General features: G+C 38.4%; 1 protein-coding gene across 2 annotated transcripts in view; it reads right to left on the bottom strand.

Moving 5' to 3' along the window:
- TENT4B (terminal nucleotidyltransferase 4B) overlaps positions 1 to 17,291 on the bottom strand; it is a 37,442-nt gene that overhangs the window by 8,216 nt on the left and 11,935 nt on the right. For both annotated transcript variants that reach the window (XM_054389583.1, XM_054389584.1), the window contains exons 2-5: positions 6,583 to 6,706; positions 2,581 to 2,627; positions 1,079 to 1,199; positions 1 to 108 (exon numbers count right to left, since the gene is read on the bottom strand). In XM_054389583.1, the coding sequence (XP_054245558.1) occupies positions 1 to 108; positions 1,079 to 1,199; positions 2,581 to 2,627; positions 6,583 to 6,706 (400 nt within the window). The remainder of the gene's footprint in view (positions 109 to 1,078; positions 1,200 to 2,580; positions 2,628 to 6,582; positions 6,707 to 17,291) is intronic.

Genomic DNA, 17,291 nt, shown 5'->3' with positions numbered 1-17,291 from the left:
CTTGATAAAATCTTTGATGAGCTGGGCTGCTTTAACCCCATTCTGTACGTTAAAGCTTATATCAACTTTTACTTCAGTGAAGGAATCTGTCAGTTTAATAATAGGTACCTGCAAAATAAAGACAGATGAAATCAATGCAGATTTTCAAGACACGTTTGGTTTCATTCGTACTTACATGCACCAAACGGTTTTATGAATTTGTAGAGTGGGTAGGCAGAGAAAACAAGGACTCCTGTTTATTTGTGAAGTCACTCTCTTTACCAGTCTGTTTACATAAACTTTGCTTTTCTAACTCATAAATAGTATTTTAAATTTACTGTTCGGTTTAACAGAACTTAACATTTCACCTTCCAAATGATTCCTTTTACAGATTTCTAGTCAGTTCCTGGTGCAGAAGCATAGTTGTAGTATGAAAAACAAAACACCAGAGGGAGACAAATGCTTAAGAAATAAGGATAAATATTAACAGTCTTAAGACACACTCGTGTCATTGTAGATCATTGATTCTTCATCAAATTTATCTTCAAGCAAGAAGCACAAGATATTGAAATCGCTCAGACATATCTCCACCCAAGTGGTTTCCAAATTATCTCTCTCCACTAATAGCAGCCATCAATTAGACACCTGTTTAAACCCCAACACTCGTTACCATCAGCAAAAGGTAGGTAGTTATAATAGAATTCTTATCCTGCACAAGACATACAACTACAGAATTATACTACTTCTGTGTGAGAATGTATGACGTCTGCTTACTTACAGCAAGAAGAATTTACTTATGTACACCCTCAGTCCAGAAATTTACAAGTCTGATCACATCAATTCACAACAATGACTAGTATAATCTCATTTAAAACCAAGTGTATGTTGTGCAGCACGGAAAACCAGATGATTTTCTTCAACAGAAAAAATGCTCCTGTTGGGCACTATCATTGTTTTTTCAGTATTAAAAACCATACTAAATAAAGTTTCTATTGATTCTATTAAAAATCATATATAAAACAGTTTCTGGTTATGAAAATTCATCCTTTGATTAGAAATTTAGCTTAAACAAGGAAATACCCTCTTCCCCCAAACTTACAGTTGCTTTGTCTAAAACCTTTACTGAGTTTTCATCTGCTACATTGTGCTTTCTAAGAGCTTCTTCCAGGGTCCAAAGAGGTAACGTCTCCCATTTTCCAAATACAACTAAATCGATATCACTGAAATGCAAAGAAAATATAGATTTACTCAAATTAATAGACCAATACCACTTAAACAACTGTCATCTGCAAGTAACTAGAAGAAGGTGTCAGAATATAGCTTAGCCAAGTAATTTATTCTCAGTCTTCTGAGGAAAGGGGTGAAGATGAACTGTCATGCTTGGGAAAATACATAACACTTCAGGTTACTAAGGGGTGGGAACAGATATGCCAATCAACTGGGCTGAAAGCTCAAGATTAGTCTCCTCAGGCCACACTGTCAGCTAAGAGGGATCAGCAAGATATTGACTCCTTTGGACTGTATTCATCAGTAATGCCCATTTAACAGCCTTTTACTGAAAGCCCTGTTGCCTGTTCTCTATCCTCAGATGCAAAGCCTTCCTTTGCTCTAGGCCTGACATCTGTCTAACCTACAGTGAGACAGAAAACTGGTCAACAGAAAACACCAAAAAACTTGAGGAATACTTTTTCCTCCCCTAGTAGATTCTGTGGGTCTGCTAATTCACAAACACTTCTTGTAACAACCCCAGAGAAGGATCTCTTGCCCATGAGCAAGTTCAGTGGCAGTTCAGCTGCATACCATTTAGGACAGGCAGCATTCAGCCAGGTTCCAAAAACTACATTCAAAACCTGCTTGGAGTGCAAGAAATGCTACTGGACGCTTCTCTTCTAAGCTAAATTAGTGTTAAACCCTTTACTGATGCTGACACTTAACAATAGGAGACATTTTTCTGATGTGCACCAAGAGAGAAAAAGCAGCTCTTGTTGTCACCTTGAGAACAGATATTGCCTGCAAAACAATAGAGATCCTGCAGCTAAGCAACAGTGTGCCCAAACTTTCAGTGTCAGTTTAGGCAAAGGTAAATTCCAGCACAGAGTAACCAAATTAAAAACATACTGTAGATCTTTCTGAAACTCAGAACCTGAAATCTAAATTAACTATAGAGTTTGTGACAAGTGAAAAAAAAAAAAAAAAGAAAGAAAGAAGAAACCTAATTCTGTATGTTATCCCTTCTCTTCAGTGCTATCATTTAGCAATTAACATCAGCTGTTAATTGCTACTGGAGATAAAATTTACCTTTACTTCTAAGGCCAAGCTCTTGGTTTTGTTCATCATTTAATGAAGCCAAATCACAAAATAAGCCTCTTTTGACATTACAATAACTCATCTCTTTAATCAACACATGCAAAATCTCTATAGAACACTTATTACTATATTTCTTTACACTTTGCAGAGTGCTAGTAACTTAAACATTTCCTTAATCTAACAGGCATACACATGAGTAACAAGAGGTATTGGGATATCAGATGTGTCACTACAGGGCTACAGGTTCCACAGATCTTTTCTCTCATGCAGAATTTACACTGAAAAATTACTAACCTTGTAGGTAAATATAAACCAGTTTTAAAACTTCCAAATATCTGCACCTGAAACACAAGAATAGGGTATATAAAAACAAATGTTCAGGCTTCAGAAGACAAGTTCTATCAAGTTGCTGGTTATTACTATCCTGCATTAGCATATTTTGGTATTGCTAACAGCACATTTTGAACAGAAGTATTCTTTTCTGTTCAGGCATTTTTATCTGTATAAACTGCTAATCTTCAGTGTTACTACTAATGAAACTTTAATAACTTTGACTTTTCTATTATAAAACCTTCTTTGTAATGTAAAACTTTTCACCATGACCAAATCTGGCAAAACCCCAAGATTTTAAAACACTTAAGAATGATTGAACATATAAAAACCCCACTATCAGTTCCATGTATTTTTTGCTTTTACATCTAAGCATATCCTTCCATTTTTAAACGCATTCTCTAACACGTTTCTGTTGCTTTGCCTACTTAAAAATTAATTACATCATGATCCTTTTTTTCTGAATTACACAGCAGGTAGGACAATTCTGTTTGTTTCTGCTTAAACAACATACAGAAACAGTTTCAGAAAAGTTCAGATCCCACAGGTTTATTTTATTATTACCAGCACTGGAGGTTTAAGTAATCAGATTTCCATTGTAAGCTGTCCGAAACCACTTTCTCATTAACTTAGCCAAGCCTCACAGGGAGGTCAGACTCATACATAGAGTCTCAAAGCACAGCACTCGTGAGACTTCAAAGTGAAAATATCTACACATTTGGACTACTTTTCAACCAGACAGTCTTCTGATGTATTTTCTGGAGCCACCTTACAGACTTACATATTCTGCTTTAATGAGCCTCAAACATAAGCTTGACTGCCACCTATTTGTATGTCAAGTGACCCACTTTTTATGTTTTTTCCCTTTCGGGATAAGAAAAGAGAGAGATGAGAAAAGATGGTATTTTTCAAGTAAGTGTCTTGATACTTGTCCTGATTTAGCTAGGCTAGAATCCTACCCAGCCACAAGCTGTAGGCCATTAGCAGTTCTGAGTCAGCCAGGGCAGCTGACCTGAGTTGGCCACAGGTGTATCCCAGACCATAAATGTCACAGTATAAAGGGGCAAGTTTGGGGAGATGCCTGCTTGGGTTCCTCCTTCTCCTGTTCCACAGGGCTGCATTCCTGTTTAGTGTGATTGCTGTACCTTTGCTGGGCTGAGTATAACTTCATACACTTGATGTTAGCACTGGCTTTTTTTCATTAAACGCATTTTCATTTTAACCTGTGGGTCTTCTTTCCTTTTCCCCATCTGCCTCCTCTGCTGGGGAGGAGTGACAGCAATTGTTACAGCTTAACTGTTACAGATACAGGCTAAGTATAAAGGATACTTCACTATGAGTGCTTCCTCCTAATTATTTTGTATCACTTCACTCTTCTTTTACCCCCTCGCTCCCACAACCAACAAAAAGCACACGCTGGCAGTAATGTTGACAGCGTGTAGCTTCTCAAACTAGAAAAGATTCCCAGAGATGCCACAGAACTAGCATCAATGTTGTACTGTATCTTGACAAAAGCGTAAAAGCATCATGAATGTAGTAATAATTATTACCATTCTTAATCCTGGATAATAACATGTAAAATCATTTGGGTTCAGGATTTATTTGGCCACCAATTGACATCTGAAAAGTGCTTCTACATCTAAATACGTTTCCACATTATCGAACAAAATGGTGTGTTCAGCTGAACAGCAAAGAGCCTTCATGGAATAAACAACCCTAAAAGCATTCATAAACTTACTGATACCCCATATGTGACCTTTACTGAAAGGAATGAGAGAACTTCTGCTGGTGCACAATAATATGGAGTGTAACGAACACTGTATTATTATAAAAGAAACCCACACCCACACTTCAGTCCTGCTCTCTTCAAATCTGTAAAGCTGGAAAAGTGGGGAAATTGGAACAGAAGCTTTAAAGGGTTCTGATTTACTGAATCAGAGTTTAAATTGCTGAAGCTCTGCAGTTATGTATGTATTTGAGGTATCCCAAATACGTGGCACTACTATGGCTTCAGCATTAGCGTGTGGTGTACCAACACTGTTGATTATGTTTTTATTCTACGTGGACAGAGATACATTTGCATTCATAAGATCTTTTCAGACTTCACAGTACTGTAACAGACCCCCCCTACTCTGATATATTACTGTCACTATTTAGCCTACATTTCTGTGAGCTTGTTCACATTAAATTCCAAAGTTCCTGAAGGAGTGTTAATTATGTGTCCAAATATGTCCTTGCTATGCACAATGGAACTTGGAAACCCACAAAAGCTTGGAAAGTCCTTGCTACTAAAATCCCTTCATCAAAATAAAACATTCTAGCTGTAGTAAATTTTAAAGTTCAGTTTCAAACCATCACACCTTTCTTCTCTACTATTAACAAGAACTTTCTTAAGTTTGTTACTCTAAAGAGAGTTCATCTTTGTACTTCAGTTATGAAAACACTATGACTGCAAATGGAAGTGTGTGAAGTATGCAGTGGTACCTCTTTTCAGAGCTAGAAGGTCACCTAATACTCAGACATGCTGCTGAGGACAAATGGATTCCAAATTCCACTGTATAAATACTTACTTGTTCCCCAGTTAAACTTTCATATTCAATTGGTCAAGAAACTTTGTCATAAAATGTTTGGTTTTGTTTGTTTTTTTTAATGTTTTGGGTTGTTCAGTTTCAGTGTAATTGAAGTCTTTCTTATGGCCAGATCCTTGCTGATGCCAAGAACAGTTCTCACTTACCAGGAATGTTTCCTTCTAAGCACATTCCCTTGAGTAAGAGAGCAAATGACACAATTGCTAACTTCTATAAATAAAGTAACAGTTTAGGATACCTAGTTTTATACCAACCCCCCCTTCTGCTTTTTCAGCCTTTCTCCATCTGCTATTTCAGCCTTTTCCTAAATGGAACATGGAAAAAATGTGCATAGATGCATTCCACATGCTCTATACATTTAGATTCATGGAGCCTGATTTTCCTTTTATTGGGATATGATTTTTACAGAATATGTTTTACCTGTGTGTTATCTGAATTTGCTGCATCTATGGCTCAAAATGAACAGCTTAAACATTAACTTATCACTTTACAGCTAAAGCTGAGGACATTGGACCAGATAACACTCCACCTTCTCAGGACATGTACTCAAAACTTAAATCTTGTAAGTAATTAAACCAACACAGATTTCCAAAAGGTTAGTGACTAACTCAAATTGAAAAATTACAACAAATGTCTGTCAAAGTTGAACACAGTTGAGTTCAGGAGTTCAATTCCCAAGCAGATCTGTAAAATATTAGAAATACAATATTACAGTAATTTCCAGATTATAAACCTGTGAGACTGTTGTCACCATTCCGTTCCCTTCTAATCTTCAGAGAATGGAAGGGCACACAAGAGGAGAATCCTTCCTTCACGCAACAACAGCTTTAGGCTGTTAGGCTTTTGGCAGTTAGGCTTTGATGTAGTCACTGACTTGAAAAAAAGGAACTGGCACTGTCTGGCTCTCTAATATTTGCAAAACCAGCAAGGAAAGATGGTCACTAATCGAAAAGAGAACTTCAGTTTCCAGCTGCAGTATGCTTCCTCTCAGCCAAAAAAAAAACAAACAAACAAAAAAAAACAACCACACACAAAAAAAAACACAAACAAAAAACCAAAAACCCAAAAAAACCCAGAGTAAAACAATGTTTTACAAGCATGCATGTTTCATATGTTTCCATTAATCTTGGTAAATATTAATGACAGTAAATGTTGCCACACCTTATGCCCTTTCTTTGACTACAGCAGGTGTAGCTTATCTTTGTGATAGAAGTATCTTGTATTATTTTAGAAATAAAGATTATCGCTCTCATTTGACCAGAAACCCTTTGGGTGTTATTTAACATGGAAAAATATTTTCATTATTCACACTTCACAAAGTAAACAGGAACAAGATGTTGCTTTTGTATATTAACAAATAGAACAGTGTCATACTCACATCTGCATTAGGCCAGAGCTCTTTTATAACATTTTCTATCCTGTTCACCACTTCCATCCGCATTCTCTCTTCTTCAGGTCTGGGAGACATGTACTTATAAAAGTCAATGATTTCTTCATGAAGGCTAATAAAGAAGGACAAAAAAAAAAGAAAATAAATACAAAGTCAGAAAAAAAAGAAACACCAAAGATTTAATAGCAGATACTCTAATCAAAGATGCTTTTTAAGCTCCTAGTTACCCATTATTGTTAAGGGGTAGTTTAAGAGTAGGATGCACTTTTTAAAAAATCCAGATTCACAACACTTGGTAACACTGGTTTCCTGTTAGTTTCTTAGGTCAATGTTGTACTGCATTTGCTGCACTTGTTCAAGTAAATCTAAGTCCAAGCACTGCCAATTCACACTGAAAGTAATGCTCTGTATTTTGATGCCAGTGTAACACAGAAACAGTTCCCTCTTCAACTCTGAAGGCAGCTGTAAGCTCTGAGTACACGCTTCGCAAAAATTTAAACAGGAGGTTTTCAGCCAACGCTTCCTAGTCAGCTCCTTGGCACCAGCAAGGGAGTTTCAGGCATCAGTCTGTACTCAGTACCAAGCTTTTAAAAAGCTGATAGTAATTGTGGCAGTACTAGAGCTAGAAAACCTGCTGCTTATACTACTTAGAGAAGACATGAACTAAACATGCACTCGCTCTTCAGAACAGGAAAATAAGTAGTACACACACAGAAGTGGTGGCTTGACAGTTAACCCATATTTGACAGTTTACCATATCATACATGCTCCTCACAGTCTGTAAGCTGTTGAGGTTGCCTGTGATTAGAAATAAAAATGTCTTCATCCAGTGCCACAGATTTCTATGCTTCTGTAATACCAACACATCATTGACTAGCTATATCTAAAAAAACAGGCATAACCCTTTAATTCCAGCCACAGAGTAGTTGAATTAATCCGTTTCCTGCAATGACCATTACAGTAATAGCTAGTTATTTTTTAATAATGTCTTGTTTCCAGTTACCAAGAACAACTCCATCTCTCTTTAAAGCTCTAAGGGACCATCAGCAGAAAGCCATTTATTAAGAGCAAAGCCCTTAGGATGAGATTTGAATCTAATACTTTCCCACTGCACACATACTTAAATAAATCAAATGTTAATAACTGGAAGTTGTATACAGGTGTCAACAAAGCAAAATTCATGGAAGTTGTATTTAAGAGAACCACGGTAGGGACAGAACTCAAACCATCTGCATTATGTTCTTCACTACTGCAATGTTACAAACAACACAAGCTTCTTTCTCTCAGAGGCACAGGGATAAAATATTTACATTACTTTTCACTGAGCATTTATTGGAATTTCAACCCCACATGGTTAGGGGAATAGTCATCAAAGCCTAGCAACCTGTAGTGGCCATCATCACAGCTCTCTATAACCAAGAGAGAAACCGTCTTCTGACAGAGTTCCTCCAAGGGGAGATCCAGATAGATACCTGATCAGCTGTTCTAAATCAACATTTGGACAAGCTTCTCCTCCTCTGGCACCTAGAGAGGGAGACTTAGAAATGTTTAAACTGAAAACTAAAACAATCCTACCCAAAAACTTCCCCTGCAGAAATATAAAGTGGCATCTCCCTGCTCCCCTTCCCCCCTTACTGCCACACTGCAACAAGGCCCTAGTCACGTACATCTCAGGTACAAGAAGGATGTTCTGCACAATGCAGCTGCAATACTGGTAAATGCTGTTTTCAGGATTTCTTTTGACATTGCTGTGGCTGCTTTCTTGCTTTTCCTTGGACGCTTGCAACCTGAGGTTAATGTGCACATTCCAAACCACTACTGCTATCCCTTACATGGGCACTGACTCCCCTCTGCCTTTGACTTTTCAGCCACCTCCTGTTCTGTTCTTCACTGCTATTCAACATGTTGGCATGTAAACCTTCTTACAGCTATTCTCCCACTGCAAAAATTTGAGTCAAATTGAGAAGTATGTGATAAAGGACAAGTTGAGCATCCAACAACCACATTCACTCTCCATCCCCACTGCCAGTCACACATACTGAACTGCAAATTTAGTCTCCATGTTCTTGTCCATTTTAGCATTCAGAAACAGAAGCAACAAGGAAAACAGGCAAAGGTACAATAATCAAACTCTAGAAAACACAAATTATTTTTCAACTACAATTTGGTGAACCAGCTTACAGGAAGACCTGGGAGTCTGCTCAAGGCTTCCTATTACATCTGCCAAACTCTTCACTTTCCTCATGGGCTACATTGTGGAGAATTATCAAGCAACACAGCCCCGTTCTTGCCTCTGCTCCTCTGGACCAATGGAACAGATTGGTTACACATCCACAAGGCACAAAATTTGCCTCAGAGCAATGTTTTCAGTAATGCAAGGTTGAGTGCATGCATGCACTGTGTGCCATGAGGAGTGGCACCAGGTTGTCTGAGGGCACTTAATGGCACAAAACATGCTGGGATAATACCAAGGGACTATCCCTGGGGAGAAATTCACGTATGGCACAGCATAAATCCATACTGCCTGTCAGTAGTGGGCCCAGCTGCTCCTGGGCTTCCACTTTACAGGAGTCAATCGTTCCCCTGCCCCATAAGGGAGCACTGAAAGAACAAGGCAATCAGAAAGTACATCCCCAAAGTGCACAAAGGTCCAAGACATATAGATACTGCAGTTCTCAGGGTACTTCTCTTTATTAACTCTACTGACAATCTTAATCAAGATAATTATGTCAACTGGTGCATTCTTCAGAAGCACATAAAACAATGACGTTGTCAGAACCAGATGTATTTCTTTTTCTAAATAACATGTCTGCATCTCTTTAAATGGAATCCTCATTCTCACGTTTTACTTCAAGGCAAAGCAAAAATTAAGCAGCATACAAACACACAGAAAATCACATTACACATCCACTCTTACTAACAATGAAGAGGTAGAAAAAAAATGGAACTACAGAGAGCACACCAGCTGGAAATACTACAGACCTATCTGTATCTCATCAGCTGCAAGCCTGCACCTCCATGCTGCCAGGACTGCTTATGCTGCAGAGTCACAGACTGCAGAAGACAGGCATACACTAAAAAGGCTCAAGACTACACCTGGAAACATGTATCCCTGCCCTGCCCAATAATGGCTGCTGCCAAGAGAGGAAGGAATGATTAATTAAATCCAAGACCAACAGAAGTAGCCACATGCAGATTTCAGAGCAGTACAACATGATTTAGAGGCGTGACTCCAATTAATGTGGAGTTAACTCAAGCTGTACTGAAAATGAAAACTCAAGGTTATTCACTGTCTTTATCAACATCTATTATTGTTTTTGAAACAATTTGTTTGGATTACTGGAGTCTGTTTACAAGAGTCTCTAGTGAAATTCTTTTTATCTCTAGCTAAAATGAAGATCAAAGAGTCTGAGAAGTTATTTTTGGCATTATAACACTATTTTGTAATTGAATGCCATTACATTCATTAGTTATTTTAGATAAAAATTCTTAAAAGGAAACCTGCTTTTAGAAAGAAATTACACTGTAATAAACCTGATTTCACTATGGAGAGGTAATTCATTTGGCTTTAGAGTCATACTGAAGCATACCAATACTTACTTAGGATGCATAGAGAGCATTACTGGTTTTATTACAGTATACCATAGTAAACCAGAGGATCTTTGTCCTGTACTTCAGGAAATCTTCAAGTGAGGAAAAGAAAGATAAAAGTCTCTTACACTTTCTCTGAGTATGCTTTAAAACAAAGTACTAGCTGCATCACGTCTTGTTTTTAGGCCTGGTAAGCTGATTTCTTCAGAACTGCACAGACAGAACAGCATTACAGAGAAGGGAAGCCATTAAATTTAGAGCAGTATAGTGGCTTTTTGTTTGCCTGACAAGTAATGATGTGCCATTAAAAATAAAATATGGTTGCAAAAGTTGTTATCACAGGAAGGAATTCCCACCGTAACATCACTGAAGAGCACCACAGGAAGGCAATCCTGCTAGACTCAGGATGTTTTGGTGAAAAGCTGCAGCTTTTGTACGAAGCACTACGGAACACTGCACCCCATTTCTTTCTTAATTTGATTAACACCTTACTTTGCTTTGTAGTATGACTTGTGGGCTATAAACATGCAACTCAGGCTTCTCAAGCTAGTTTACATATATTCAAGACATTGTTATTCAGAAGTATCTTAGCACACCTCTGGCAATCAATTTAAAAATAACTGTATCGGAACAAAACGTTATTTCTGTTTTATACGCACGGCACACAGTCAGACACAGGAATCAGCACGTACACTTGACCGTACACTTCGGTTACCTGACACGTAAAGCACAGCTCCCTACCACTCCAAGCCCAGAACTGGAACCCAGGGTGATACTGGGAGGCATGTCACTTAATGAAATGTAACTGGAGATACTACAAGTTTCACTTCTCTGAGATCCTGATGACTAACCTGCAATGCTCACAAATTTTGTCAGCCTGGAGGAAGCCAGCCCAACACTACCCATGTGCTGGGATTTGGGACCAGCTGCTTCAAGCGGGACCATGCACCGGACCTTTCCTGCCTGCCCTGAGCAGCTGAGAAGCAGAGCAGCCAGCAAGACAAAGCTAATTCTCTCTGGTTTTGCTTAATCAGAGGGCTGCAGTTAAGTGTTGCCTTTGCATGCCAACATGCAGTATTGTACTAATCACAGTAATAAGTTTTAATTGAAAAAATTCCAGCTTTTGTCATTCTGGAATTGTGTTCTACTTGCACTCTCCTCTGGCTCTTCTTCACTCTTCCTTTCACAGGGCAAATTATATAGGTATGTATATTCTCATTTTTTTCACTAGGGTGTTACCCGTATCTTATGCTCCAACTGTTAAAAATTAGTTAAAAGTTCTGCTCATCCATTCCAAAGAACTTCCATTACGTTGGGCATATATATTCCTTTGCACATTAAATGATATTTGCAAAAGCTTGAAGACTTAAAACAACTGATTTTAACCACAGGCAAAAAATAATATAGTGGTCACGCACTACAGTTTCTTCTTTGGCAGGATGTTCTGAAGGAAGCTTTGTTTTCAGAATGCTGAAAATCTAAATTATTTAGAACCTCTGCGGATAGTGGGCAGAAGTAAGCCATGAACACAGACAACTTTTGCCTTCCCAAACTCTATGCTTTAAGAGCAATCACTAATTGATCTAAGAATTTATTGATCTTACATCCACACTTAGATATTTGCAATGTATCCCTGTAGCACTAAGTAAGGTTTCTGTATCCAAATTTTCTTTGCATGAGTAATTCCTACAGGATGATGTTTAGTTGCCCCTACCATTTTTTAAGTCTCCTCTGGAAAAGGCAAAATAAAAATCAAAGGTATCAACAGAAATATTGTAGAATTTCAAGTTTATAATTGTCTTTGGAGAAGAATGGTAAGGAGAAACCTGAGGTATTTTAGCTTCTTGAAAGCATCAATACTGAGAGTCCTAACTGCATTGACACATCCCTCCCTCCATTCCTGAGAGGAACACTAGCAGTGCACAGAAGAAGAAAGAATAAACTTCAGTTTGAAGCTTTCTGAAGTGTTTTAATAAGGAAAAAAGATGGTACTGGGTTTGCCACTGTAAAAAAAAAAAGAGAGAGAGAGAGAATTGTGGCAAGAAGTTTCATGAATTAGAAGCCTTCCCCTTTCCCAGCTGTGACCTATTTGGTCCTGAAGTGGTTTGGAACAAAACTGTAACTAAGGTAAAGGAAAGACAGAGAGTGCGCCAAATTCCCCCTCTCATGATTGTATACATTTGGTTTTAAATACTGATTTTAAAGCAACACTCACAATTTACAAAACAGGAAATCCAATAGCTTCCCAAATTAATTTCCAATTTTAACAATTTCCCATGAGTGTAGTAAAATACTTTGTAGATTACTATCTACATGTGCTGAATAACCAAGCAGGAACAAGAGCAGATACTGTAAAGATCATAAATTATTTTTGCACTTACAAACTCAAGCAAAGCCAAACATTACTGAAGGGAACTGCAAACATTCTGCTTCTGCTGAGGTCCTCTTCCTACCACCTAGGCCCTTGTAGCAGATAAATTCTTTTAATGTTTGCTGTTTTAAGCTACTGAAAACAAACCACTTAACTCCATCTGCTGGTGATTTAATAGGCAGTTAAGGTTCATGGTGACTGACAGATCAGTCCTCTGAAGAAACCAGAAATGGGCATAATAAAACTAACCGTTTTCAAATGTCTCAAGACACTTTGACCATCACTTTTTGTATCCTTAGTTACTGAACCATATCAGTATATTACAGGTCACATAGCAACCATATTTTCAGCCACGTACACCTTGCAGAAGCTTTAAAGTAAAACATCCCAAAAGATGTCTGCATTAGTAACCTAACAAAGCCAGGAAAGCTTAAGGAGCTGGGGTTTTGATATCACACATTTTTCTCCAGTTCAGTTCACCTGTTTGAAACACAGCTTTACAGACTATCTTTTCACAGTTGAGCACAAAAACAGATGAGCGAAAAAAAACAGGTATTCCACTGCCATACAAGACATCACTAAAAATCAGGCTATCTGCTGCATTAGTTTCCTAAGATGCAAATGCTGTTTTTCACTTTGCAGAGAGCTAGGCAAATGAGATGTATTTCTGTCCCCTTCCACTGTAGCCCAGGTATTTGTTAGCAGTCCCCATCTTCCCAGCAACAAGGTCTGTTACAACAGGATTACAGAAGCTTCCCTAATCCATCTAAGGCCAAGATAGCCAAATTAAAAATCCCACCACCTTCATCAGTTCAGCTAAGGCAGCCACCTTCTCTTAAGTGTGGTGGGGAGCCCAAAGAGGACTTCTTGGGGACAGCAGCAGCAGTCATGTCCACCCAGACGGCAAGGGGTGAAAAGAGGCCACTGGAAGAACACCTTAAATCTAAATCGAGAAGACCACCTCCTGCAACCAAGTAGTATTTGAGTATCTTTGATATTTACCCAAGAATAGCTTGACTTTTTTGACCAGCATTTGTCATCTGCTGAGTAATTCACAGAATTGCCTTTTAGGACTCAGGGAGGGCAAAATTTCACAAACAGGTCAATGATTCAGGCACCCAGATCCTTTTCTCAGGACTAACACCTTTCAGGACTAATCGAATCACTCTGATTCTGAGTTTGAAAACACTTCTCTGAATGAAGTTTTTCAGTTTATGGTGAACTATTTATGCAAATTTCTTGAAGTGCTGCGAAGTAAAAAAAAAAAAAAAAAAGGCCACAAAATTTACATTACAACATCTATTGTTTCTATCCCATGTAAATATTTGAAAGCATATAGTAAAGTCCCTGCTTTCTTCCTTACAATTAACACTCATCCTCCCGAACCCCTCAAATTAAATAGGGTGGTTCATTTATGTTCTGGATTTACATTAACTCAGGAGTGTAACTGCATCATGAAAGGGACTAAACCAGCACTGCCTTACGGAACCACTAAGGTGTAGCAGAGACCTACTAACACACAAGAGAAAGAAGCAGTGTGGCCAGCTCTTTTCAAGTATTGAAACTGTTGCTTCCATCTTTTCAGTTTTATAGAACCTTTGCTTCAGTCAGGATGAATGCTATCTTCAAACCGATTCAAGTGATTTCTAATTAAGACTCCTAAACAAACTCTTTAGTCAAGAAGTAGCCTGAGAGACTCTTTATTCCTATCAAAGCAGAAGCGGGCATTTGCTGTTTGTTCATAAATTGCAATGTGTGCTTTGTCTTCATAAAATACATTCAGATGTACCAGATGTTTTTCAACGGAAATTTGTCTTTTAAGAGGAGGAAAAAAAGTCCTACTGAACTTTATAAATCAGATTGCTTAAATTAGTCCTACCAATAAGCAGTCTGAAGTACAACTCTGCAATTGAACCACTGGCTTTTAAATTCATGCCATATGCACAATCAGTCTTGCTCTGTTTTTAAAGCAGTTTCAGCAAAATCATCAAATGCCAACTGGAAAGATCATTTTGAGAAGTACTCTTACATCCCATTGATTTTGTTTAATCACACTGTACATAAAAACAATCTAGCTGCATCAATAACTGTGGAAACAGGCGTCTGGTTCTTCCCTGGAAAGTATCTGTGCATTATCCCTCATTCCCATCTCTGTAAGCAAGTGCTATGTGAGTCTGCTGCTTCTTCTCTCCCAAGCAATGAGTTGCCAAAATTACACGTTTTTGTAAGAGAAGAGTGAAAAAAACAACCAACCAAACAACCTATTAAGAGAAACTGCTACCTCAACTGAGCTGAAAGAAAAAGTACTAACAAAAGAACAAGATTAAGTAAGAGAGAAAACGCTTTTGTGCGGCAAAACATAAGTGGGAAGAACAGAGATGGGAGACAGCTGTTTCATTTTATAATGACAAAAAGGCTTCACCTCTAGTAATAGCTAATTACCTTGAAACACACCAGTACTTCCCAACATCTCCTATAAAATACTACCACAAGGTTTTTCTTTAGCTTGCTTGTATTGGTCTACTGGAACAGTTAGATATACAGACCAGCTGTGCAGTTTGCAACCTCATAATTTAAAATACACATTTCTAAAAGCCTTTAATTTTGAAGTACAACCAATAGCATTCACTTCATACATTCTGTAATTACAACCTGAGGTATATTTCCAAACAGCTAAAACCACAAAGAAGTTAAAGGTATCTATTTTCTATAGTGGGGGATCAGTAATTCCTCAGCCTGCCGATTCCCCTTCCTCAAAAAGCACTCACCCCAAAAAGCCAAACAATGCTATTTTTTTTTTTAATAAGAGCTTAAAAAGAAGTAAAAGTAACTATGACTATCAGTAGTAGTTCAATTTAGGTTAGCTGAATTTAGGTTAGCTGAATTTTCCCAGTAACAGACATGTTTTGGTATGTGTTCGGATTGTAACAAAAGCTATAGGCAACAAATCCCTGCAATGCTTGCAAGTCCGACCCCTTCTGAACCTACACAATAGGTAGGAGATAGGAGTTAAAAAACAAAAGTGTACTAGATCAGTTCTGCAAATAGCACCAGTAGTGTTACCATTAAATCAGAACAGAAGGATACAGCAGGTCAGCTAACAAGCCTTTCTGCCCATCTTCGTAAAGCCAGGCTAGCAGGAGGCTTCTTTATACAGCACTAGTATATTACTACTGTTGTGTTAGTGTAGTAAATACTATCACATAAACAAGCAACCCATGACCTGCCAATAAATGACACACCATGCTATCTGGACAGAGGCAAGACTAACACACTCCCTGCAGGCTGATGAGCCCTCTGGATGAATAACATGTGCTCACAAAAAAAATCTCTGAAGACTCTGACTGAAGCTGAAAACTCACAGCACAGACCTTTGTCACCACATAAATGGCTCTGCATGCGGCAAGTCACCCAACATGAAGCCAGGTAAGCCTCACCTGGGGCTTAAAACAGAGGTTTCCGACTCAAGAGAGACAGAAGGCAAGTCTTCTACTTTCATACACACTGTGTGTTCTGCCTGGCAAATATTCTTCTTGTTTATGACTTGATAAATTATTTAACTTGAAAGATCCTAATGAAAGGAAGGAGAGCAATGCAATTATTAACTCTGTCTCCTTCCATCAGAGTTAAATTTTCAAACATTCGTACCAAATAAGCCCACACCAGTCCCTAAGAAGGAAGAGAGGCCCTACCACAATCACAGGCTTAAACTACTCACATCAATGCCAAATTAAAAAGCTGTGTAAAGACCAAGCTTCTCCCAGCAGCTAGCACTGCTTACACACTTGTCCCTGCAGACTAGCCACGCACACCTGAGAGTGCACAGTGCTAACTCCAGAAAGCCACCTCACGTCCACCTGTGCAGGAAGCCTGCTTTTTAACTAACTAAGCAGAAGAAACAAGAATAGAATGGGACAATGAAACCAATGTACCTGTTTATCACACTATCAGAACCAGCTTATCACTCATTTACAACTTGCTGCTGCACTTTGGTGACACTGCTGCAGTATTAATAGCAGTTTAAATGTACTGCTGTCACATCCAGGCAAAATTCAAATCCCAGAAGTAGTTCTCCCTCTCACATCCAGTCACGTTAGAGTATTTTGAACGGGTGCATTTTAAAGGAGGAGAAACAACCATCACACATACTATGACAAGGTACAAGCACATTTGAGCTAACTTTCTACTTTGATATTTTGTTATCTTTACAGTAAGGGTGTGCACAGTGAACTATGTTCAATTAAACGAAGCAGTACTCGCTTTTGGATTCATGATGCAGTGATATGTTCCCTTAAAGGTATGTAATAGAAACTATTTGTTCATATTCTGATTTGTTCTCTTGTGCTCTGATACTCCCCCCTACAAGGCAGGATGAACGAGCAGCAGATAAACACCATGGGTCAGGAGCAGTTTTGCAAAGTCACCTGCCTCCTTTAGCTCTGCTATCACCGTGTTAGAAAGCTATAAACTGTGACTGTCAAAAAAAAGGACAATGACTAAGTAGATCACAGAAGAATGTTTCCTAAGGTCACCTCAACCTAGCAAAAGAGATGCACACTTAAGACCTTCTATGTTAGGAACTGGAAGAAATGCTTCCTCCTCCAGTGTAGGCACGATCAGTCTTGTCCTTCGAAGTATCTGGAGAAGCTGATCTCTGAGTAACCCTGAAGATAAAATCATGGGTTTTACCTTTTTTCTCCTGAAGATTCAGCTAGTACATCTGTCAGAAAACTAC

The sequence above is a fragment of the Indicator indicator genome, chromosome 19 (assembly GCF_027791375.1).
Source record: "Indicator indicator isolate 239-I01 chromosome 19, UM_Iind_1.1, whole genome shotgun sequence".
Taxonomy (NCBI): Eukaryota; Metazoa; Chordata; class Aves; order Piciformes; family Indicatoridae; genus Indicator; species Indicator indicator.
The sequence above is the reverse complement of the archived record's forward strand: the minus strand, read 5'-3'. Positions and strand labels throughout refer to the sequence as shown.